Raw genomic sequence first — 26,120 nt, forward strand, 5'->3', positions numbered from 1 at the left:
AAGATATTTCTGCTTCCTAGTAGGGAACCAAACCACAGTGATAGTTGCATTTTTCTTAAAGAACAGAGAAAACCTGATGACATTTGGACAAATGGAGGCTGAAGGACGAGAGCTGTTAAAAATTGTTGGCCAATAACCAGTGTGTCACATCTTTGCTAAGAGCTTTTGTTCTAGAACTGGGCAGAGGGCATTTTTTTCTTGCCGTTTTCCTTCTATAGAACAAAATCAAAGGAATACAGGTGGAGAATTAGTTTTGCACAGCAAAGTGGCAGCAGTGAGCTGCAGAAAATCTCCCACTCAAGAATGCAGTTTTCTGCAAGGCAAGAAGTGATGAAACTTCTGGGGGAAGACTTGTGTGTTTTCAGTGAAGTGCTCAATTTTACCACTGAGGCCTCTTGAGGCATTTATAATGATTCTAAGTGTCCGCTCAGGGCAGTCAAGAACTGCATGTCTAATTTTAACATTTTGGAGGTTTTAAAATTTTTAGCATTTTGGAGGTTTTAAAAAACCTGTATTTTTTTGTTATTAATAGGCACCTGGAGATATGTGTCTATCTGGGATGTGTGTGTATGTGGACTATATTTTGATCTCGTTTTAGTCATTCTTTACTAGTTGCTTGTTAAATAACTCTTTACAAATAACAATTAGAAACTACGCTTATACTTTTATTAAAATTTTAATTATTTGCAATGCCAAAATATTTGTCATACCTACAATATAAAATCAAATTTTAGTTAGAGCAAATTATAACCTTTCTGCAATGCATTAACAATTGTGAGTTACGATGCCCCCACACCCTTAGATTGTTAATGCTACGCTATCCCTGATGCTGGGTTATTAGTTTCAGCTGACTGCTTGGTGAATTAGTCCATTTCAAAATACCCCTTTGGCTCCACTACTAATATTTGCTAAAAATACTTCCAGAGCTCCTAAATAGCAAGACTGATGCAGTGCATAAAGCCCTCCAGGACACAGTCTTTTTGCGGATGACTATGGAGAAAAGATAATTAAAAAACAAAGTTCCAATCCAAGGTTTGTTTTCATCTGTTTTGTCTATCAGATAGAAAGGGTCAAGGAGAGACAGAGAAAATAAATTTCCTGCTTCAGTAGACAGGGGTACTCCAGAGAATGCTCTTTCAACTTTGTCATGAACATGCTGCTTTTGTACAACAAATCAACAGTATTTCACATTCATGGTGAAATGCTGATATGTAATCAAAAATCCAACAAGGGGAAACACTACAGATTAGGAAAACTCACATCACTCTAACAGTAAGTGAAATATATTTATATTAGCAGAGCTGTTGCATGCATTCCATCCCTGCAACTATACAGTCATAGCTCATGTTACGTTTGTTTCACGTTGCAGCTTTTCAGGTTACGAAAGCGGAAAACCTGGAAGTGTTTACTTCCAGGTTCAGCGCGCACACACACACAGAAGTGATCTGTACGCTTCACGCATGCGCAGAAGCGCTCTATCATACGTCACGCACGCACAGTAGCAGTGCTCTACTTACGGACTAAACGGATCACGTTCGTAAGTAGAGGTACCACTGTATATGAGAGTGACTGACTGCATATCCAATGACTCTACTGCAAAATGTTCAAATAATTGTTGCATTAATAATTGTATGGTCTTTTAACTTATTATTGTTCCATGGAGAAAAGATGGGCCGGCAGCTGAATCTATTTCATAACCAATGATGAAATGGCCAAGGGGCTGCCAACACTGCTACCCACATACATCCCTGCAACTGCTACCCAAGCACTTCACTCTTCCCAAGGATAGGGCTGGGATGATAACAAGAATCTTAAGAAACCTGGGTAACAAGGTGCCAAGTATTTTTGCATCCCTATTTACAAAACTTAAAATGTTATTCCACACCAACAAGAGTTAGAGTCGGACCAAATAAAGGCTTTACATTACCTACTTTCGCTCTTCTTCTTCTTATTGTAATACAAACTCTAAAAAAAACTGGACACTTTTAGAACAAATGTGGCAGGAATATTTTCACACTATAAGAAAACATCATATAAATAGCTAACAAAACCATATGCACTGCAGCTGTCTTGATAAAAATGTGCAATTGAGCAAAGAAAGCATTTTACTGCCAAATACACAAATGATCATCTCTAAGTAAAAATTTTAATATAGGAGGGATTATCCCTGATTTAGATGCAGGTTCTTTAGCAAGCTACCCTCAAAGACCAATTGCCACACAATTTACACAGCTGGGTAGTCCTGCGGGTGGCCTCAAACTCATTAGGAAGATACATCACTGGTTTGATCAGAATGGCTTTGTCCAAAAGAAGAAAGAGTGTCATAGTAATAGTGTGGAAAGCAGACAAGACTATAATGGTCAATTTTCATGATAATTTATTAGCATGGAGAAATACTACTATACTTTTCTGACAATTGCAATGCATTGCCCAGCACCACCAAATCACTTATATGTTCAACATGTCAATATCAAAGAGCTAAAATGCAGCATCACAATGGCAGAAACAAATGCTATTCAAAAGGTATTTTCCAACTCAGTATGCTGCACAAGATTCACAACATAGCCTCTATGAACAATCCAAATATGGAAAGATTTTTCCAATATCTGATTATTATTAAGCCACTGTGCGATTGCTTCATTAGAAATGTGAATGGCTATGAATAAATCACATTAAAAAGATGGCCAATTAAAACACAAGACACTACAAGCTGACAAAGAGCAATAAGTAAATAAAAACTAAACTTATTATATACCATCTTATCCAAACAACAAAAAACCCACACAATATTAGACTTCGGCTATGCTCAAATTACACTTATTTCTAAATAGTATAGGATTGTGCCTCAATTCCTCTGTTCCAGCAAAACACAGTGCTATGCTGAAGAGAAAAATAGTGACATCCTTGTGCTGATGGAGGCTACCACTAATGAAACGCTTATGCCAGGTATTGTTAACCTTTTCAGGCAAATGAGCACATTTGGTTCTTTGAGCAATTTCCTTCACCACCAAAGAAACAGAAAAAGAGAAATTCCATGTATACACACTTATTTTTCCCAGGGATTTGGTAAAAGCTGGATCCAGCAGAATTAATCTGGGCCTTGAAAAGCACAGAGATGAATGAGAAAACGAGGGAAAAAATCAGTCTTCCAACTTCCTCCTCTGGCCCTATATACTTTTCCGGGGGGGGGGGGGGGATGACTATTCTCACCACCTTGTGGTCAAGGTGCCATGGGATGGAGAGAGCTTTAAAGCTTTGTGGGCATCAGTGGCCAACCCCTTCCAAACAACTGCACAAAAAGAAAGATGTGGGAAGAGCATAGAAGGAACCTTATTACTCACCTGGGCCTCATTCCCAGCTCTGCGAAAATGTAATTTCAGGCAATAAAATGTATTTGGTCCTCTCTGACACCTGGCATGCTTGATTTCCAGCATCCCTATTTTAAGAAACTATATTTTGTTGCATGTGTTTTAAAAACATGTACCAGAAATATTCATTTCAGAGGCACTATACAACATCTCACTAAGGATTGTAGTCATGGTAGTCCTACTCAGAGTTGACCCTTTGAAATTAATGGGCATGTCTTACTTAAGTCTATTAATTCCAGTGCCTCTACTCTGAGTAGAACTTGGCTGGAAGCCAGCCTAAATGTCTGGGAGTGATTTGGACTCCAACGCCACACACAGTTGTATGGAAGGAAGCCTTATTGAACTTCATGGTGATTACTCCCAAATAATGCATGGAACTGAGCTGCTTGTCTGCCTTGCTAACCATAGACCAATGCTCATTTCCCTTCTCTCAAATTCTGCTGCAATATGAGCATCCAAAATAGCTTATGATTCATTGTCTTAATGAACAATGAAAGGAAACTACCAGCTCATATCCATTTTGATAGCTGTTCATGCTAAACCATTCCTCATATTCCCCCCCAAAATTTCCATTGAACTTGTAAACAAGATAAAGAAAAATAGATTTCCAAGCTGCAACTCAAGATAAATGGGTGAACGTGTTCTTTTTTAAGTCTAGCACTTCAAGGGGTTGTTTTCATCTCTAATGAATAGCACACCCTGTTATAAAACAGAAGTTGTTAGGTTAATTTATGGGGAATTAAAAAGCCACTCAATTTATGTGTGCCATCTAAGCAGATTTTTGCAGCAGTTAGATAATCATAAATTTAGTAGGCAGAAGCAACAAGAAGAAACTATCTGTATAAATTAGGTGTTTCCTTGGAACAATGACCATTGGCTAAAGTATCGTGAAATACTACTATCCATGTGAACCACAGTATATGCAGTCGCTGAACGCAAGCACAGTAAGATCACATTGGAACACACAGTATGCATGCTGGAAGATACACTGAGCTCAATTCTGGCTATCTGCTACTTTTATCCTTCCTCTGTCAGGGATGTTAAAGAACTAATAGTCCAAAGAACATGGGCAAACCAGGAGAAAAACTGAAGGCAAAACCAGAGAGAGACCCCCCCCCCCCATGTTTATATAGTTTTTGTTATGGACTCCCAATATATAAAGTTTTAAATGTGCAGATCTGGTTCCAGATTATGGGGGTCATTGGGCAGACTGCCCTTGGTGGGATTTCCAGTATCAATCACACCCCCAGTATTAACAGTCCACTGGCACTGCTCCAGCCACCAATCTCACAGGGTTACCAGTGGAGGCAGCACTGTAGCAGGCTGGAAGCTTAAAGGCTCCACCAATGGATAAGCCCACACAAGACCCTGGGGTCAGGGAGCACCAATGAAGGTATGTGAAGTGTCAACCTCATAGGGCACTTCCAGGGTGCATGAGCCCCAGAAAATGCCCCATCACTAAATGTGGCATGCATCCTACTGAAGTGACCCAAGCATCAGAAGTGGCCCTTGCCAGTTTATTTTGATCTTATTTGCAATTAAAAATCCTAGTGTAGAATCCTGTAGAACAGAAGTTGATGTTATAACAATGGGAGTCCTAGCACAAATGTTGTTATAACTCACCCAAAACAATTTCAGTAGTTTTTCTGCAGTACAGAATTCTCCTGCAGAGAGAGTTATAAACACTATTCACAATAGGAGGAACGGCGCCAACTAGACCACAAAAATGAGAAATATTGATTAACTTAATTCTAGATTCATTTAGAACATGCTCCTGGTTTCTTCCTTTGCAGCAGAACATTGCAAAATGGCCATGCAGGCAAAATTGACTGGCTTAAAAGGCTTAATTTGGCCCATGTGCTGGATATTCCCCACTCCACAGTATAGCACACAGTTTATTGATTAGTGTAGACAGATTGTTTAGCGTAAACTGATTCTTACACATTCCAGCTTTGACCTAGAATCCGCCATGCTGAACTGCAGCTAATACAAGCCACGTAAAACAGTGCAAGCACACTCATACACAATATACCACCCAAAAATACAACTGAACTCAACATCTTAAGGTTCTTATGCTGGCATAACATGTATCAGAAATTACACACAAAAATGTAAGTTCTCATGATTACCACATAAGGGTATACAGCACAAATATCGGGATCATCTAACTTGTCCCACTCTTATTTTACATGCATAAGAATGTTGATGAGACAGGGATTGAACAATACCCTCTCCATACGGCCACTGTGGAGTAGTGCCACCATCACCACCCGCCAAGTCCCTCTTCCTTGTGTAACAATATTCAAACACTGGCAGAGAGCCAAGGCACTCTCTTACACCACTAGCTGAGGATCTTCTCAATATTCCCTCTCTTACAGTAACATGCTGGCTTCTGACAAAGGGACTTCATGATAGTATGATGAGACCCATCACTGGTTAATAGGACCTTGTAAATCACCATAGATGGTAGCCATAGATATCAGACAGAATATGGCATGAGGAGTAATATTCCAATCAAGGATTAAAAGCACAAATCCTGAACAAAAATGAAACATTTGAGTTGTTTTCATTATAAAGCTTTTGGAAGAGAACAAAAGCTACAGCCAGAAGCCTACAAATCAGAATAAGCTGAGAACCTAAAGCCAGGTTTGAGTTATACTTCCTAGATCTGACAATTCAGCTGAGTCAGTACTGTGACATCACAGCACCCTGAAAGGGGAAATGCTGTTCAAAAAAAACAGCTCAGGATTGGAAATCCATCTCCTATCCCTCTCTTCCCCCACCCTGCTTCCAATAGCAAAACAGCCACACCCATGAACTTATTCTGGGCGTTGCCTCTGCAGACAAATTAAATATATGAGGATGGCATACTAATGCCGTGAAAATTAATAGCCATTGCATATTCTGGCCTTAACCTCAGTGTTACACTGAGAAGAAACTACACCTAGCTCACCATATACCTAGCATATGGTATGAAATTGACCCACAGTCTTTAATGGGCCTTGATGTTAAGCATATGTAATGCCTTGTGAATAGACATGTATTGGTTTCTTAAATATATAAAGAAGAAGGCTTCTTTCAACCACTGTAGCATTCCCCCTATCAAATAAATACCACACATCTACCCAAGAAGAAATTTCATATTTAGGCCTCTTAAACACAATTCAATGTGTGTTTACTTAATAATAAACTCCTGCTGAGTTCAATGGGATCTAGTCCCAGGAAAGTTTGCATATGACAGCCGGATTAATGATTAAGAAGTACACATGATCAATATGGGGGGAGGGATTGGGGGGAATACACACAGATGCAAATAAAAATCAGCTCTTCCCACACCTCAGAAAAAAATAGTACTGTTATTCAGAACACATTCTACCACAAATTAATAATCCTGTTGTTGAACGATCTATAACACTTCATTAGTAAGCATCAGCACCTTAGGGGTCGTAACCTACTCTGAAAACACAGCAAAAATATCTCCCTCTCACACTGCAAAGAGGTGGGGGGGGGGATATTGGCATTGGCTTCCCTTTCTAGCTTGCAAACCCTTCCGAGAAATATTTTAATATGCCTCCAGAAAACGCAAGCTGCGAACGATCTGACACGTCGTTGCTTCCCACCCACGAAAAAAGGATGTACTGCAGCTTTAAATATCTTGGTGCATCAACCCCTGGAATTCTTCCATCGGTAGAGCTGCAAAATGGTACCAAGAAGGGTGGGGTGGGAACTAAATCTCCTCACCCCACCTTTATCCCAAGAAAGGTGATTAAGTAGCACAAGCCCATCCAATCCCTTCTTGCACCCATAGTGAAAGCGAGAGTGCTGTGGACCGGGGCGTACAAACGCCACCGATTTCCCAAATATCTCTCAAGCTCTTCTCCCTCCCCCCCCCCACGGCCCCCACTTCCACATCAAACAAAAGCAGAATGAAAGGCAATGCGCGGCGAAGTTTCTTGCGGAGACAGGTGTAGGTTGGCAAGGGAGAAAGGATATTAACGTAGCCACCGCCGGCACACAACACCACCACCACCACCACAGGCAGAGAGCCGGCCCTGCCTGCCTGCCCGCCCAGCCTTCTATCTCCAAGCGACCACAGGGGAAGATGCTGCTCCTCCATCCAGGCGGAGAGACGCACACTCACCTCTGGTAGACATGGCTCGGGCGGAGCGAGGGAGAGCCGGCGGCTGCAGGGAGCGCCAAGACCGAAGAGCAAGCCCCAGATGCCAGCCGGATGCAGCTGGGCAGCATCTCCCCCATGTGCCGCCGGGGAGTGAGAGCAAGAGGGCGGTACCTGTCTGCAGCGCGCCCAGGCGAGGCGAGGGAGCGCCAGGGGGAATCACAACAGCCGGCCGCTGCAGCCAATGCGGGCGGCGAGCGGCCGGGGCTGGGCGGGGCTCGTCCCTGCCGAGCCGGGCGCTGCTGCAGCACCAGCAGAATCTGGCCGAACAATCGCTTTAGCCGCCCGGCGCAGCGCTTCAGTCAGGGGCCTCCGGCGGGAGGGGAGAGGGAGAAGGCGCTTGGCAGGCAGGCAGGCAGGCCTCCCCTGGCCCTCCATGGGCAAGAGGCATGAGAGGCGGGGTGCGAGCTGTGCAGCTACATGATATGGGGCGGGGGGAGGGCAAAGCTTGTCGGAGCTAAGCCCCCTTTCACTTGGCTTCCAAGGTCCTGCTTTCATGGAGAGGGGAAGGCTGGCAGGCATGAGTGATATAGAAATAGATTGCCACTCCTATGCAGACAAAAAGCATAGGAGAGTGACCTTAAAGGAGAAGCTTGCTGAAAAGCTTGAATGGCTTTGAATGATTTTATAGAAATGCGGTATGCTTTTGTAACTTTTTTGGTTGATAATGCCACAACCTGCCACCAATCTCTCTCTCTCTCTCTCTCTCTCTCTCTCTCTTCTCCTCCTCCTCCTCTCTAAGTCTCTCTCACACACAATTGTGGAGCAATTTATTCCACAGATGGTGATGTGTCCCACTCCGGGGGTTATGTTATTATTGATTTATTCTTTGCTAATTTCATAATTAATACTTCTTTCAGCATATCAAAATGCTGTTAAAAACACATTTCTTTTAAAATCACCATTCTTTTACAGGATGAAAACATGTTTGCCTACTCCACCATTCCACCCTTTGATATAGGATGTACGCAGACTGTACACTTACTGAATGTTATATGCGAATAATAAGTGTACAGCTCAGCTATTTGTATACAGAAGTAGATGGATTGTTCACTCAGTATATGGAACATTTGGAGCATACTGCACAGAATTCAGTGGGACTTGCATTCCAAGTAAATGTATGATGAAGAAGAGGAAACTGCACCCTCAGACTTCACTTCTCTGGAGACATCTACTCTCCCCACCTTCTTCTTACGATGGTTGAACAGCACCCCAAAGAATTAGAAGGCAGGGCTGAATAAGCCTGGATATAGTTGCCTTCATACATTGTTTTATTCCTTGATGCAATACAAATCCCACAATGAAAGCTGACTGAGATAAAACAGTTAATTCTCATTTCACTGAGTGGAGTTCATCTCGTTTAGCAATCTGAATCTTGATAACAGTGGGTTCAAATATTCCTGACATTTTTGTTTGCTGAAGTCCTCATTAGTTATTAAATATTAGATGTTGCCGTGCATGCCTGGGGAACTTGCAAGACACAAGCTCCCCAGAGATGCACAATGCTGCCCACTCCATGAAACATGTCTCACTAGCCACACATTGTAGTCCCAACAGGACTGCTTTTGGTGCCTGCCTGGGACAGAAAAAATTGGGGTTGGCAAGCAGTTGGCAATACATGGCTGGTGGATTGCATTCATCTTGAGCAGAGGGATGTGGTTGTTCAGATCAGTATTGTTGCATATCACTTCCCGGCCCCCAAACTGCTGTAGCTGTTCTAACCAAGAACAGCTGCACATGGACTATTTTTCTTTCAGCATGCAACAAATGTATCTGCTCACTAAATAACAAGAACTGCGTACGTAAAAAAGGATAACTATTTCTGTATGTCTCTGTAAACTGTCAAGTTGCACAGGTATGTGTATGTTTGCCCACCTAAGAAGGCAAAAGAGGCAGTAGACGCTGGTGTTCTGAAATTTATGTAACTTGCACTGCAATGTATATAGCTTCAAGCTTGACATTTCCAATTCAGTCACCACCTTTATAAATAATCTTTGGCAACCTGTACAGTTCAGTCATATTTGCCATATCATTTCCTTTGCTACAGTTGCAAATAGTAAAGAATCCTACAGCAGGCATGATGAATTAAACAAGTAATTCTTCTTCTTTGCTCAATTTCTATCCCTTAGGAAGTAGCCTCAGAAGCTGATCTATTGCTACAATAAAGCAAAGTGGTGTGTGCTCATGCATTAACATTCATTTCAGAGCTAGTTCAGCCCGCTCTTCTTCCCCTTTACATGTTCAATCATTAAACATCTCCATTTGCAACTTTCTCCTTCATGTACTGTGAGAATCAAGGTTTTGCTCAGTCATTGTGATTTGATGGCAGCCTTTTGCATCCTTAATCATCATGCTATTTCCAGTACACTTCTCTCTACATTATTATCATGGGTTTCCCCCCTGTGATGCTAATATGCTGACATTTAGAAAGAAATTGCAGGAAGAAGTATATATACATGGAAACTTTGTGGCCACGGGAGGGGAGTTATATTGTATCCACTTAATTCCTATCTGCAAAATATAAATTGTCATAGCTTACCTCATAGAGCTGTTTGGTGAAATATCTCAGAAGCACTGCATACAAGTCTCATAATAATTTGGATTTTGCTTCCATGAAATAGCATTCCAAAATGTACTGAAAAATAGGAAAGCATTGTAGTACCACATAAACAGGGTGAAAAAATATTCACTAACAAAAATTACACACAAGCCAATTAATTTAGTGCTTATTGAAAAGTGTTTAACTACAAAGAAGGTTAAGGTTCTGACTCTATCAACCCTAAATGCTATACGTAGTGTACAAATAAACAAACCAAAACGTGGCTTCTCCAGCCTTAGGAACAGAGCTTGCAGGGCTAAGTTCAAAGCCTGTCTTGGGCAATGGCAACTATATTACTAAATATTTTATTCCTGCCAATGCTTGAATTAGCTCAGTCGGTAGAGCATGAGATTCTTAATCTCAGGGTTGTGGGTTTGAGCCCCATGTTGGGTGAAATATTCCTGCATTGCACGGGGTTGGACTAGAAGATCTTTGTGGTCCCTTCCAACTCTATGTTTCTACATTTCTATGGCAGCAAAGATAGGCGACGATAAAATCCAAGAAGTCCCATCCTGATTCCTTACCCCATTTTATCCAAATCATGCCACACATAGGCTTTAAAAGCATAATCACATGATGCTAATCACAGAAGGTAAAGCCCCCTCTGGCCCACATCAGTAATCTGAGCTCTGATTCCTGACCTTGAAAGAGGTCTATTGGCATGAGACAATGTCAATATATCTCATCTATCAATCCGCTTTTGTAAAGTACTTATCACTGGGATGGTTCACTGACAAGGATTAGAAAGCAACAATGCTGCCCGTGGGTACTCTTTAAAATCTACTTAGGTTGTAAATTTTACATTTTCATTAGACTGAGAGCAGAGAGCGCTAGGCTTTAAACAGAAAAGTAACTCACTAATATGAACTAACCAAGTAAAATGTATGCATATTACAAGTCCCAGCTCCTATCTGTTTATAGAAGTAGAGTGGTACCTCGGTTTCCAAACATAATCCGTTCCGGAAGACCGTTCAACTTTGAAACGTTCAAAAACCAAGGTGCAAAGGGCGGTCTGCAGGAAACTGAAAAAAATAACATGTATACACAGCGGAAGCCATTTGACTTCCGAGGCATGTTCGAAGCATTTACTTCTGGGTTTTCGGTATTCGAAAACTGAAATGTTTGGCTGAGGTACCACTGTAGTTAAGAAGTTATAATGTCCTAGTTTGGAGGAGAGCAAGCCCAACAGTATTTCAGCTGCATTTCCTGAGATGTCAAATCAACCACAGCTATCTGGGCTGGTCAAAACTAGGCAGACTGAGGCGGTCACCTCATGTGGCAGGTGCTGGGAGTTGAGGAACAGTAGCAAAGTGTTGGAAGGCACCAAGTGTGTCATGTGTCCTGCATTGTGCTCCCTAAGCTAGCCTACTGCCCTCAGGTGTAGTGGAAGGCACTGTCCCATCACTAGTGTTGAAATATGATTCAACTGCCAATCCATCGGGCTTTTGCCTTAAGATAGCCAAGAATCTTGGAGCACCCCTGATTTCTACTTACAACTGTAAATACAATTTTACTGCTAATTACATATTATTAATACATACCTATATTAGCTTGCAGTCACAATTACAGTGGAACTGGATTTAGTGAATCTTCTCAGAGCATACATGGTGTCCTTCTCACTTTCTTTTATCTCATTCAAGCCAAGGATTGTTGTATTCCGAAGTGGTTGCATCCAGAAGCAGAATGCAGGAGCGAAAGCAGGAACAAGTCCTTTTGGACTGCTGCAAAGTGTCATGCAGATAGAACAACAGTATTATACTTGGTATTGGCATGCTTGTCTAAGGGCTTATCTGGGAAAGAAGGGCAAATCATTGCATTATTACAGGAGGGTGGGAATATCAACAGAACAATCAAACCCCCAATTCACCACCCCAGAGGGTGGTTGCAGTGGAGGTTTCCTTCCACCTGGCTCAGATGGCATTTCTATGGCCAGGGGAGAAGCAGTTGAACTGGGCTGGCCAAGGTTTCACTGTATCCTAAGTTGGTCAAGCTACTGACAATGGGCCTGATCCAGGCCTCTCTACTGTGCCAGAATGCAGCTAACACAGCAAAATTTGGAGGGTGAAACTACACTCCCCACCTTGGCCAGCATGAGCAGCAGAGCTTCAACTTTTGCAAGACACAACATTTAGCCTCCCTGTAGACAAATCAGAATGAATGTTGCCAGAAAGCAATTGTATTTGTAGAGACAGCCACTACAAATAGACACAACTTTTTAATTTTGAAGATGAATGAATATCATACTAGTTCTGTAGTGGGAAAGTCCTCATTTCTCGTAACTGCCATTACTTTTCATGAAGCATATGGTTGCCTTTTCTAACCATCTGTGCCTTCATTCTCCATTTGGTTAACCACAGGCAACAATTGTATTTGATTTCCAATGTTACAGGGAAGCACCACCAGATGGACACAGAGGTCACCTGCACAGCCAGTTGGTGGCACTTCCAGGAATGTGGGGAATTATTCTTATTCTCCCTCTGTCTGGTAAGGCTGCATTATTTAATACTACCAGGGCAGGGGGGAAGCTTGAATATATCTTCTTTAATCATTTTGATACTAACTGGTTTTCTTTTTAATCTTCAGAAATTACATCTTTAGTCCAATACTAACAAAAGTTTGCTAATAACGACAGGCTACAGACAGGAGAAAAACAAATAAGGACGGAGGATTGAGGGGGTTTTAAAGGGGAAAAGGTTGCTTAGCATTCCCTTGCAAATAGCCAGCATTTTTGAAAGGGGACAAATCCCAAGCTCTTCTCGCTTGTTGCCATCTGGCAATTGCATAACTGGGATAAACCCCTTTAATATGTGTGTGTGTGAGAGAGAGAGAATTATGCATGAGACTTGGAACATTTTCTCTGGGCTCTGTCATTTCCCCTGAGTGGAAGCAGCAGAAATTGGCTCCTACTGCTGCTCTTCACTCCGCTCATTTTTGCAGCCCCACACCTCCCTCCAGTTGCCTATGTGCACTCATAAATGCTCCTCCTCTTAAGCCCAGCTCTTTTTCTTCCTCTGCACTTCCTCCCACCACTGAGCAATGGGGGTTAATTTGGAGATGAGGGCAGACTCCCCATGCCCCCCCCCCCCAAGTATTTGTAATAATTTGCAACTGGCTCCTGCAAGGCCAAAGACTGCAAGCTGCATGCATAATTGTCTTCAAGCCCTCCCCCTGCTACTGTACATGGGAGTTATCAGGAAACCCTGAAGACCTCAGGTCCGTCCTGAGGTGTCTGGCAACTCTAGTCCAATAGCATCTGAAGGTCCACAGCTTCCCTGCCCATTCTAAAGGTTCTGATGCAATAGTCCTGATCCTATGAGAACCCTACTAGCCCAGGCATACTATCTATGCTACAGTATCTGACATGACCAGTGAATGAATAGCTGGGAGCAGCTAACACTATAGCATTATAGAAGTTAATTGGAAATGTACTTAATCAGTGTGTGCTCAGAATCCTATATAACCACCTCTGAACTTTCCAAAGTAAAATGAGATATAAGTAAAATACATGGGGTTGGGTTTTTTGTTTGCAAATAATTGCATTTGGCCAAATTGACTAGGACAACATGTCCAGTGGGCAATTTGCACAATCATGAGTGTAGCAACTGATAATGCCAGTTAAATATTGTCTCCCATTATTATGGGTTGGAGCTAAGACTCTGTTCTTTAGTGTGTCCTTGAGGTTACTTCCCTTTTTCTATGTAGTCTGTTAGTTGTGTGTTTGGACCTACAAAACCTTGTATTATACTAAATGATGACTTAACAATAAGCCTAAATAGATTCTCTATTACTTCCTCCAAAATGTCCTCTCTTGCTGTCTCAAGACAGGTACATACAGGTATTAAGCCAATTAGGGATGTTAGGTGGAGCCCACTTTAAAAAGTGTGAATATGCTGCCATCTGCTGGGCACATAAAGTATTTCCCCCCATAAGTCATTGAGATTCCTCTTAATTAGATTGCTTCACGTTGCAAAGAATTGATGTGTCTTCTGCCTACAAGTGCACATCTTTTATAATCTCACAACTAGAGGAAACCTGCTGCGGCTGCTATTGTGGTGGTGGTGTTTGTGTTGTTGTTGTTGCTGCTGCTGCTGCTGTTGTTGTTGTTCACCCACCCCTCACCCAAAGGACTCTGGGCAGGCTACAACATTAAAACACAATATTAAAAACTTACAGAAATAAGGTTGTTCCTAAACATATACACCTTAAGTGTCAGCTAGATTGCCATTTGCAGCCAACTGAGCATTTAACATACAATGCTAATTTGTTTCTAAATGTATTGATATGTTATCCATTGTTCCTGCCTTAACTATGGCGTCTAAAATTTAAGGATGTGTTTCCATGAGAACTAAAATAAGCTCCTTTATACTTTTGCCTCTTATGAGCAATTTGAGGCCTGTTAACAGACTAGTCAGCCACACCAGTACATTAATTTTTGGCAGTGTATTCACCTTCATTTCTGGTTGTTCTTTTGGGCATGTACTTTGTTTTCATTTTATGGGACTACCTACGCAATTTACAGAAAGAAAAATGTCAAACTGGCACTACTACAAGTGATGGTCTAATTTAATAAGCCCTTGAAATTAACCATAAAATTATTCCTGTATCTTATGGTTTGATGCCCTCTTCTGGTGGAAATCCATCTACTATTTCCAATATTCTCATTTAATGCGGATGCTGTTGTAAGGTAAGTTACCAGAAAACAAAAATGATAAATAATATTAGTTTGCTGCTGTTCTTAACCTTTGGTTAAAAGGTCTTCCTTAATTTTACCTTTGATTTATTGCTTTTCTTTGTCAGATTACGGCTAGCCACCTTGATTGCCATCATAGAAGAGACACGAATGTGAGAACTGCACAAATTGAGATTTGGCAGAAAATATTTTTGAAAAAGTTAAAACAAAGAACAGCAATAACAATGGACAAATCCTAACAGATTGTTGGTCTGAAAGTATTCCTTGCACATTGCCTGAGTTGCTGTGATGTCATAGAAGTCTGGTGACTAGAGTTCCATTTTCCATTTCAGAAGCAAGTACAAAATCTAAGAATGCTAATTTTATCCAAGCAGAAAAAGTTTACAAATCCAATTTTGTTTTGTATTCAGACACCCAAGTGTCGGTCTGTTTGGAGATGGGATATGAGCAGAAGAATAGAGAGACATAATCAGGACACTTATGAATCCACCTCTATAAAAGTGGGTTATATGTAACAGGTTATAGCTAATTTCAATACAGCATAATAAAAAAATAATTTTTTATTTATACCCCACCCTCCCCGGCCAGAACTGGGCTCAGGGCGGCTAACACCAATAAAATTACAGTAAAACATAATGTGGGGGGACAGTTAATTAAAATACGGGTTAAAATACAATTTAAAATGCAGCCTCATTTTAATAATAGCCCATAAATCAAAACCATAAGGGGAGGGAAACATAAGGATCAGACTGTGTCCAAACCAAGACCAGGCAGAACTTGCAGGCCCTGCGGAAAGATGTCAAGTCCCGCAGTATAGTACAGTATAGCATATTACTGCAAACTAGTAGACAGTGCTATACCCAGAATTTTGGCAAAAGTATTTTACACGGATAAGAGTATCTGATGACTAGTATTGCACTCCAGAGTGTTCTGTTTTATAGTTTGCAGAGTGGACTGGGAGGAGTGGCACCAACAGTTTAATAATAATATTGTGCTCAATGGTTCAGTTCTGGTCCCTATATAGCCTTCATATTCAAGGCTTCTTCTCAAAATACCATTTTCATTCTGAGGATTGCACCCAAAAGTCACTCCCATGATTAAAAGTGCAATATTGGAAGGATTTATGCCTTTCTTGTTCATTAGATGGGCATGCTGAGCCACATCCTTGGACAAGTCCAGTAATGAGTCCTGCGGATATGATGCTTTTCATCACAAGAGTGAGTTGCAGGTGCACTCCACAGAATGATGAAGTGTGACAATGAACACTGGCCTCAGGGTCTCTGCTTCCCAGCATTTAGCGAATAATTGAATCCTAAGAGTGAAAGAACAAAAAGTTATATACAACCCCCACATCCCAAGGCAGTATCCCCCTCCACATATCAGATCTGTACAGATTAACTAATCCCTGTGACAATAAATCAGAAGCAGAGAGTAGGAGGGAATTAAGTGTGCCACACTAAGGGGCATTCAGAGCAAATGACTGAAGCAAATGATCATCTGCTTCTCCAGTGTTTATCTCACATCATGCCATTCATTCCCCTTCACAATGTAGTTTTCAGGATTGAAAATTATTATTCTTTTGACCAGTTGGTTGGCTGGTGTAGAATTTGTGCTTCATATGCCACCTGCTAACAAAATGTTGTCTGGGTGGATTACAGGATTAAATAACTTTTTTAAAAAAAAGGAAAAGAAAACACAACTCAGAATTTAAACACTAGATAGAATCAAAACATTTAAAAGGGGGGGGGACCCTACAGCTAACATATTTGCTTATTTGGAAATAATATTTTAAAACCACCATACAACTAAATAATTAAAGCCTAAAATTATAAGATCATAAAACACAGGACAAATGACCAAATGAATCAAATTCTATAAAAATCCTTGGCAAAACAAAAATGTTTTCAATGGAAGGTAAGATATCAGAATTGCAGCGATCTCTCTGTTGAGGGTGCTAGCAACACTACTGAGAAGGCCCTTTCTGTCACATAATCACCTATTGTACCTCACTTGACGGGACATTCAAAGAAGGACCTTAGATCAAGTAAGGTCTAATAGTCTGAAATAAGACTATTGCTCCCCAAGTAAGAACTGGTATACCTAGGCTGGAAGGAGGTTTCTGAGACAGAGTAGCAAACTGTGCCTCTAGTGACAACGATGGGCCAATGAATATCCCTGTCTTCAGTGTGTTTCTAGTGTGATTTTTTTAAACGACATTTTTATATAATACAAAACACTAATTTGTCCCCCTGAGACCTTGGGAATATAAACACAAATAAATGTTCACACTAAAGATAAGGGGAGCAAAATCAATAATGTTTGAAAAATGGCAGTGTTCTCTTGCTAAGGTAATGCAATCATGACAGGCCTTTTACTTCTCTCCTTTTCCAACCCTGGAATGTACATCTTGACTGAAGGATCTGGATTTCCCCTATGCAATGTGAGGTAGTCTCCAGCTTTATAAATTCCCAAGTGTGCCTTCCCTACTCTCCACATTACCAATGCAGCACCACCTACTTCAGAGATAGCTGTTGGAGTAATCCTTGTCCATTGACCAAGCAAGCTGGGGCTGCTGGGAAATGGAGGACAACAATATACGGAGGGCCACAGGTTATCCATATCTGACCTATGTGAAAGCATCACCTGGTCACAATTTTGACTAAGGCAACATTTGGAAGCAAATTTAACTCACTTCCTTCGCTCACTGGTTTGTTTTCCAGTCCTCAATGGCAGACTCCCCTTTTGGGAAATCCTAGGATAATTCTTCCTCAGGGACATCCTATGGACACAACCCCCATGTTGAAGATTTTTTTCCATTACCTACACTTTGTGAGCTATGGAAGCTTGAATGGCAAATAAATCTTCTTTGACACAGCAATCACACTAATACACTTAGAAAACTGCAGTGTAGCAAATGCAAAACTGAAAGCTGAGTGTTTCTCTGGCACTTTGCCTTTTAAATTCAGAGTGGGTAGTTGTTTCTTGAAAGGAATTCAGTGGGTAGCTGGTTCTTGAAAGGAGTTCACTAAGCATGCTTTGATTCTTTCTTACCCACCTGGAAGCGCAAAACTGAGCAAAGATTAATCAAGTATTTCAATTATATTGTAATATTGCCAGTGTGGTGTAGTGGTTAGTGTTGGATTAGGACCTTGGAGACCAGGGTTCAAATTCCCACTCAGCCATGAAGCCGGCCAGTCACTAACTCTCAGTCTAACCTACCTCATAGGGCTGTTGTGAAAATAAGATGGAGGGAAGAAAACTATGTACACCACCTTCAGCTCCTTTAATGACAGACCGGACATAATTACAATAATTAATAAAAAAAGCAACTAATCATATACATAGTCACTCATTTCTTGACACTGTCATGTCTCTAAAGTGACAACTACAGTCATCACCATCAAGCAAAGGAAGGTTTGCCTCCATCATGGGCTGACTGAGTTCCAACTGCTCAGCCCCAGCCCCTCATAGGTGGAGGCTAAAGGGCAACATCAGAGAAGGCAAAGAAAAAGGGAAGGAAATGGCACTTGAATAATCCTGGCATCATAAGAATACCATACCTATTTCTGATGCCAGTACCAGGGTTCAATGCAAGTGGTTACAACTCTTTATAACAAGGATGGCTAACCTGCAGGACTCCAGATGTTGCAGAACTGCGGTTTCCATAATCCCTCGCCGTGCTGCTTGTGATAATTGTTGAGATTCTCTTGGGGCTATAAAGTCAGCTAGCAGTACTCTAAATAAATGAAGTTTATTGCATAGCCAACATAATAATTGTCACTGAGGCGGTTCCTGTCGCACATACAGAAGCCGGCCAAACTGGCGGCTGACTCTTACTTCAGTGTACTGGTGATGAGGAGGCAGCCTCCTCCACTACACTGGAGGGCAGAGGTTGGCTTAACTTGTGCAGGCCGACTTCCAGCACCTCACACCACCCTTCAGCACCAGATAACAGAGTCGGCAGGGTGGGCCCTGGCTCTTTGCTTCGTGGCTGGGCCTTACATGGCAGAGCTGGCAGGCAGCAAAGTGTCACGGGCACGACCCTGAGGAAACCTGACCCTGCGCCGCCTCCTCTCTTCTGCCCGTCTGACAGGCGGCGTCACGAGGAATTCTGAGGAACTCGAAAACTTGCTCACTATTTCGTGGCCTTTCGGTTGGTCACGGCAAAGGCCAAAGAGCGAGTTTCGTAACCTCGCCCTCCTCTTTCTCGCTTCCCTTCTCCTCAGCCCGCCTCCCTCTCCAGCGCTCTATCCTTTCGGGCCGCTCTCCGTTGTTTTTTCCCTCCCCGGGGCCGGATGCTTCCCGCTCCGCCCCCTACCTCCCCAGACACGGCGGCAGAGGCCTGACTGACTGACTGCCAGACCGAAGGACACGCGCAGGCAGCTCCTCAGGCAGTGGCTCCTGTAGGCCGAGCGGCGGCGGCGGCGGCAGGAGAGGGAGTAGCGGCGGCGGCGCCAGCAGAGGCAGGCGCTCGGCTTCCGGGCGGCCCCGGTGGGTGTCGTTCTCCGTCCGCGCCACGGTGTCTCCTGAGGCGAGGGAGCGGGAAGAGAAGCGGAGAGAAGCAGCCGGCCCGCTTCGCTTCGGCACCCGACCCGATCGCCGCGGCCAGGCCCCCCGCATGCAGTCCTCACCCTGGAGCGGCGGCGGCGGCGGATCGAGGAGCTCTCGCGATCCTCCCGGCAGAGGCTGCTCCAGTCCAGGGACAGGATGTTCTCCAAGTTCACCTCCATCCTGCAGCACGCCGTGGAGGCGGTAAGGCCAGCGGCGGCGCCCGCCACGCAAGCCCGGGGATCCTGTTGGGCCTAAGATGGGGAACGCGCTTTTGGGGGGGCTCCTCGCGATCCCCCTCGCTTTGCTCTGCTGCCGGCTTCGTCCCTTTAACTGCCATGCCCTCCTTCCCTCCCTCCAACGCCGGATAGTTTTATTTCTGCCTTAGGACGAGGGGACGGGAGCTTGGCGAGACCCGAGTGGTTTGCTCTTTTCCTCCCAGGCTCCGGGTTGGGCGGGTTACGTGGCTGTGTCCTGTTTCTGGCTCAGTCGAAGCCTCTGGGCGATCACGAGTCGGGGCCCCGCAACGAAAGCCAGGAGCCTTCAAGTTCTTCGTTTATTTGCTAGTTAAGTTTGTATGCCGTCTTTCCAACAAAGGGTGCTCGGGGTGGCCAACTACAAATACGCACGCACACAAGGTGTAATAAAATACCCTGAAACTTTAGTACAGTAGTCTTTATTTATTTAACTATTTTTATCACCCTGCTCTTCAGACATAAAAAGACTACCAGATCATCTGTCCCTGGCCTCCAACTTAGTACAATCTAAAAAATATGGACACAAAAGGAAAACTGTTTGGTAGGGAGGAGGAAGTACAGTAAGTCAACTCCTTCTATCTCTTCTGCTGACCAGCTGGGGTAGGATGCTCCAGAAGAGGAAGGGGTATCTCCTCTGTTTCCTCACATGGTGCAACTCTGATGTAAATAAATATGCTCTAATGCAAAGTAAACAACATAAAATTAAGGCGGGGGGGGACCCCAAATCCCAAGGCTGTTTTCAAGAACAAAGGGGGGGTTCTTGAAGGTGCCAATTGGGCAGGCTGACAGCTTGATACAGCTGTCTCCTGCCTGGGAAGCAAGAGCTTTGAAGCTGCATATTTCCAGTATAATTTTGTTGTTGTTGCCAGTGGATTTTTTGTGACAACATACCTAGTGAATTAAATACAAGCTGCATTCATGTGTAGTTGTGTTTTAGACTTGGTTTTTTTGTCCTTTTGGTTATTTTCTCCAGATTGTTTGTACTCCTGCAAACCTATATGCCAGTTGAGTTTGCTGATGTTTTCCTTTTGTGCAGAGGTAGTGCTGTTTTTGCTACATAAACATTGACACTCTAGCCTGAACATCAGAAATAGAGGGAGTGATAATGTCCTTCCCTTCCGTTTTATAGGCACATCTAAAATATGCCCCCCTAACCTTCTATCCCCTTAGGCATAGTTTCACTGGGGCTTTTGTATTAAAATTTCCTTCACAGCTGCTCCCTCCTTCTGCTCCCACAGTGGACTGGCAAACAGGCTCCAAACAGTCAAATATTCCCTGTGTTCACTCCTGCAGCTTTATAAATGTGTTTTGAGAAATTTTCCCCAGTTTCCTAGAATATCCACTGGGAAAGAGAGATATTGATTGCATTCTGGAGTATCTGAAATAATAAACAAAAGTACGTCTGTGCTAATCGCTCATCAAAACCAGTTATCCCTGCAAATTGCCCCCAATTTGCACCTAGCATTCCTAATATTTGATACTTCAGGGTTGAGTAGACATTTTTTCAAGTGTCCATGAGGCATTATGGCAGTTGTGCCAGCTGGGCAGTGAGAGGCCTATCTAAGCCTTCTAGCATGCAGTATTAAAAACTATATTCTGTGTCATTTGGCTTAAATCGGGGCAGCTAAACTCCTGCCTGCAGCCCTGCCCCCCCCCCGACTTGATCAATTTTGGCAGTGGATTTTTTTAAAAAAAGTTTACATGCTGCTGGTATGGGTAGATAGGTTTTAATAATAATAATAACAACAATAATAATGTATTTATATCCCACCCTCCCCAGCCGAAGCCGGGCTCAGAGCGGCTAACAACAGTAAAATAATAATAAATGCCTCTGCCCACCACATTGCCTTAATGGGAATGCAAATCACTGTTCATCAGATTGATCATTTGATGAGTATAGAAAGGGCAATAATGCCCTTCATCAGCTGTGGAGGGGGGACAGGGTGGGTGGCTACACCCACCATTAGCATGCACCACCCAGAGGTTTGACCAAAGGTTAATGTGTTAACCACCCCTCACCTAAATAATGGAATAGTCCACTTAAGATACTTCGTATGCCGACACAATTCCACTCTTGGGGTAAAAGTTCAGTATAATTACTGTTCTACCTTCCATCAAGTAACTAGGTTATTCCAGCTGATTCTATGACCTGTGGCAAAAAAATTCCAAAGGTTGATTATACGTTTGTGCAAGGTAGGACTTGTCTTTGAGCAGGTGCATTGCTCTTTAATTTTCTTTAATGGTTCCTTGTGTTAGCATTATGAGATGAATTGAAAATGATGCCTCTAGTGCTTTCTTTGCTCCTTGGCAAATTTTAACATTCCACTCGATTTGTGTTACGCCAACCACGTGTGTATGCCAACCACATGTTTATTAATGAATAATTTTATTCAATAAAAGTTATAAAAACCTAGTTTGTATTGCCTCCAACCATGCCTCTCAGCATCAGATCTCTATTGTCCTAATGTAAATTTCCAATGGACTCCTTCTGAAACTATAGTACAAGTACATCTTTTTAATAAAGTAAATATATATATCAATATTATGCTGGTGCACGTCTCAGGTTGCTAGAAGTGGCTGCAGCTATATTGTGAATGTAGAATTGGTTATTGGCCTGGAAAAAAATATTTTAGTCAAATTACCGGTAATTAAATGTTTGAAACAGTGGATTATATACTCTACAGATTTCACTAGTGAGGCCACAACCTTTTTTTGTAATTTTTATACTACTGATTTCTGATAGAATTCTAGATAGTGCAAGGTAAAATATTAGTAAAGCCTCAAAACTTCATTGCAGGAGTTTTTGAACTTTTATCCAACTAAGACATACAGTGGTACCTCAGGTTACATATGCTTCAGGTTACATACGCTTCAAGTTACAAACTTCGCTAACCCAGAAATAGTGCTTCAGGTTAAGAACTTTGCTTCAGGATAGGAACAGAAATTGTGCTCTGGCGGCGCAGTGGCAGCAGGAGGCCCCATTAGCTAAAGTGGTGCTTCAGGATAAGAACAATTTCAGGTTAAGAATGGACCTCCGGAACCAATTAAGTACTTAACCCGAGGTACCACTGTACTCAAAATAAACCCATGAGGTCAATGAAGTTAACTCTGTTAGTTTTAGTGAGTCTGTTGGATACAACTCATTGTTTTGGTTGGATACATGTATACCTAAAAAATTAGCCTGAATGTTATACAGTAGGCCCTTAATTTACACAAGGATTATTTTCCGGGGATTGCACCTAAAGCCAACATTGTGTACAATCAAAGCCAATTGGGTTCAATGGCGGTTAGGATTGGCAAATTCATTTCCCCTGGAACCCTGCCCCCTTTTCACCCTCTGTGTGTATATATATGTGTGTGTATATATATGTATATATATATATATATATATATTTGCTTTCGTAGATTTTCACGGGTACAGGAATGCAGGTTTTGGTGTCCTCGGGTGTCTTCCCGTGTAAAAGTTGGGGTGTCTAGGCGACGTTTCGACGAGGTCTCACTCGTCATCTTCAGGCTGGTGCTTTCGGCTTCTTGTTACTGGAACAGAGCAGGATCTCAGTGTTTGGGTTCCTATAAATACTGTTGAGGAGGTGTGGTGTATAGCCTCCAATGTTCTGGGCAGAGAGGAGGTTCCCAGGCTAGTGTGCCTTTTCTTCTTTTGTTCCTTAATTACTTGAGGGATATCTTGAGTGATTTCTTGAGTGATTTCCTGAATCCCACTTAGGTGGGTCATTAGGTGTGGATTAGTTGCTAAAGCCTTCGTGTCTTGAACTCTTGAACTTTGTGAAGAGTTTTTCTGAGAAGATGGCTGTACTGCACTTGGTTGTGCTCTGGCTTGGCTTCGTGTATAGGGGCGAGCTGTGGTTTTGTGGCCTGTGCCAGCCAGATCTGTGTAGGGATTGCAGGGGAGTGCAGCATCCGGAGGTGCCACCCTGGTTTGGCTACTGGATGGTGTCTGTAGTTTATCTGTGGAGAGGGTCTGGGTTTGGGTCTGGTGTGGTTGATTGGTGATGGCGTTCTGTGTGCCTCTGGATCTGGTGTCAGATTTTGTGGGGAGGGCTAATTTCCAGATGTCTGGCAAGCGGGATGTGTCGTCACGCTTGTTCATGTTGTGAGGGTGTTTCTCTATCTCGATGGCTTCCATGATTATTCTCTTGTGGTGATGTTCCATGTTAAAGAGCAATTTGGAATCTGCAAAATTAATTTTGTGTCCTGTTTCTTTCATGTGTTGGAAAAGAGAGGAAGTTTTTTCTTCTTTTTTGACGGCATTCTTGTGTTCTGCGATACGTGCATTTATTCGTCTGTTTGTTTGTCCAATGTACGTGGCTGGGCAGACTTTGCAGGGTATTTCATAGACCCCTTGGTTTTCCAACTGAATTTTATCCTTGGGGTTTCTGAGGATATTGGCTATTTTTTGGTTGGTGCAAAAGGCTGTTTCGATATTGTGTTTATGGAGGATTTTGCTAATTTTATCTGTAGTGCCCTTGATATAAGGAAGGAGGGCTATGCCATTGTTTTCTTCTGTGTCTTGGTTTTTGGGGGGTGTTTCTTTTTGGATTAGCTTCGTAACCCTGTTTTGCTGGTATCCATTGGCAATTAACACATTTGAGAGATTCTGTAACTCAGTTGTCAAGTGGTCTTCGTCAGCCAGGCGTTTGGTTCTGGAGATGAGAGTCTTGGCTACGGAGTTTATTTGTGCAGGGTGGTGGTGTGATTGTGCATGTAAGTAGCGGTTGGTGTGTGTTTTTTTCCGGTAGATAGTGTGTCCTAGGGAGCCATCAGGTTTTTTGTAGATTAGGACGTCAAGGAAGGGAAGTTGGTTGTTGGCTTCTATTTCCATAGTGAATTGTATTTTGGGGTGTAGGCTGTTGAGATGTGTGAGGAAGCTATCCAGTTTTTCCTTACCGTGTGGCCAAATTACAAAGGTGTCGTCAACATATCTGAGCCAAAGTTTGGGTTTGTGTTCTGACTTGTCTAAAGCATTGGTTTCAAAGTGTTCCATGTACAGGTTAGCGATGACCGGTGAGAGGGGTGATCCCATAGGTGCTCCTTCTATCTGTTTGTATCTTTGTCCATTGTGGATGAAGTACGTGTTGGTTAGGCAGTGGTTGGTCAGGTCCAAGATGTATTCGGGGGGATTGTATTTGTTTTGAATGGCTGTCAAGGCTTCATTAATGGGCACTTGTGTGAAGAGAGATACAACATCGAAGCTCACAAGTAGGTCATTGGGTTGTAGGTTTTGCTTCTTTATTGTTTCTATGAACTGGAAGGAGTTTGGAACGTGTGAAGAGATGGATTCTGCATAGGGCTGAAGTTGCTTGGCGAGAAATTTAGCGAGATTTTGTAGAGGTGAGCCTATGGAGCTGACTATTGGTCTGAGTGGTGTTCCTTCTTTGTGTATCTTGGGGAGGCCGTAGAGTTTGGGGCATCTGGATGATTTTTCTCTGGGGATGATTCTTAGCTGGATTTCTTCACTGATAGGAGAGGCTTTTATTTTGGATTTGGTGGTTTTTTCCAGATAGGTGGTGGGATCTGTTTTTATAGGTTGGTAGGTAGGGTCTTGGAGTAGATTTGATAGTTTTGCTTGGTAGTCCGATGTGTTCATCACAACAGTGGCATTACCTTTGTCTGCTGGGAGAATGATTATGTTGTTGTCTTTCCTCAGGTTGGTGAGTGCTTTCTGTTCTTCTTTGTGTAAATTGCTTCTGGGTGGTTTGCTGGAGCAGAGGATGTTGGTGACTTCAAGTCTGATTTTATTGGCTTCATCTGGATTGATTTTGGTTAGGCTAGCTTCGACTCCGCATATGATGTTTTCCGTGGGGATGCGTCTCGGGGCGACTGCAAAGTTGAAACCTTTGGAGAGTACTTTGGTTTCAGTTGAGGTGAGGATCCTGTCTGATATGTTATGTACTGTTTGTTTCATGGGTTGTTGTGGAGGGTGGCTGGGCTTCTGGCGTTTCTCTAGTTTGTGGAGTTTGTTGGTGTGTGTGTCTGTCTTGTGTGAGGTCTCCGTTTCAGCTCTCCAGACGGCTAGTTGTTTGCATTTGTCCCAGAGTGCAGGGTGGATTTTGTTACAGAGTTTGAGGTGAAGAGTGAGTAGATCTTTGTTGGTTTGGTTTAGTAGGTATCTTTTCTTGCACAATCACACCACCACCCTGCACAAATAAACTCCGTAGCCAAGACTCTCATCTCCAGAACCAAACGCCTGGCTGACGAAGACCACTTGACAACTGAGTTACAGAATCTCTCAAATGTGTTAATTGCCAATGGATACCAGCAAAACAGGGTTACGAAGCTAATCCAAAAAGAAACACCCCCCAAAAACCAAGACACAGAAGAAAACAATGGCATAGCCCTCCTTCCTTATATCAAGGGCACTACAGATAAAATTAGCAAAATCCTCCATAAACACAATATCGAAACAGCCTTTTGCACCAACCAAAAAAATAGCCAATATCCTCAGAAACCCCAAGGATAAAAT

The 26,120-nt window shown here is 42.7% G+C and overlaps 2 protein-coding genes across 9 annotated transcripts in view; one reads left to right on the plus strand and one right to left on the minus strand.

Moving 5' to 3' along the window:
- The window catches only part of ABLIM1 (actin binding LIM protein 1), a 207,197-nt gene extending 187,890 nt beyond the window's left edge, over positions 1–19,307 (minus strand). The window contains exons 1-2 of one of the 5 annotated variants that reach the window (XM_083441117.1): positions 18,463–19,307; positions 11,686–11,865 (exon numbers count right to left, since the gene is read on the minus strand). Coding sequence is in view for 4 of the 5 variants with exons in the window: in XM_083441111.1 (XP_083297237.1) it covers positions 7,510–7,522 (13 nt within the window). In the remaining variant the exon portion in view is untranslated. Of the gene's footprint in view, positions 1–7,509; positions 7,758–11,685; positions 11,866–18,462 lie in introns of those variants that run through there. The other 4 variants (XM_083441111.1, XM_083441115.1, XM_083441108.1 and 1 more) reach the window with 4 other exon arrangements.
- The window catches only part of FHIP2A (FHF complex subunit HOOK interacting protein 2A), a 37,368-nt gene continuing 30,010 nt past the window's right edge, over positions 18,763–26,120 (plus strand). Inside the window, exon 1 of one of the 4 annotated variants that reach the window (XM_083441098.1) lies at positions 18,763–19,586. In XM_083441098.1, the coding sequence (XP_083297224.1) occupies positions 19,542–19,586 (45 nt within the window). In that variant the 5' untranslated portion in view covers positions 18,763–19,541. The remainder of the gene's footprint in view (positions 19,587–26,120) is intronic. The other 3 variants (XM_083441096.1, XM_083441099.1, XM_083441097.1) reach the window with 3 other exon arrangements.

This window comes from Podarcis tiliguerta (assembly GCF_965153285.1).
Source record: "Podarcis tiliguerta genome assembly, chromosome: 5".
Taxonomy (NCBI): domain Eukaryota; kingdom Metazoa; phylum Chordata; class Lepidosauria; order Squamata; family Lacertidae; genus Podarcis; species Podarcis tiliguerta.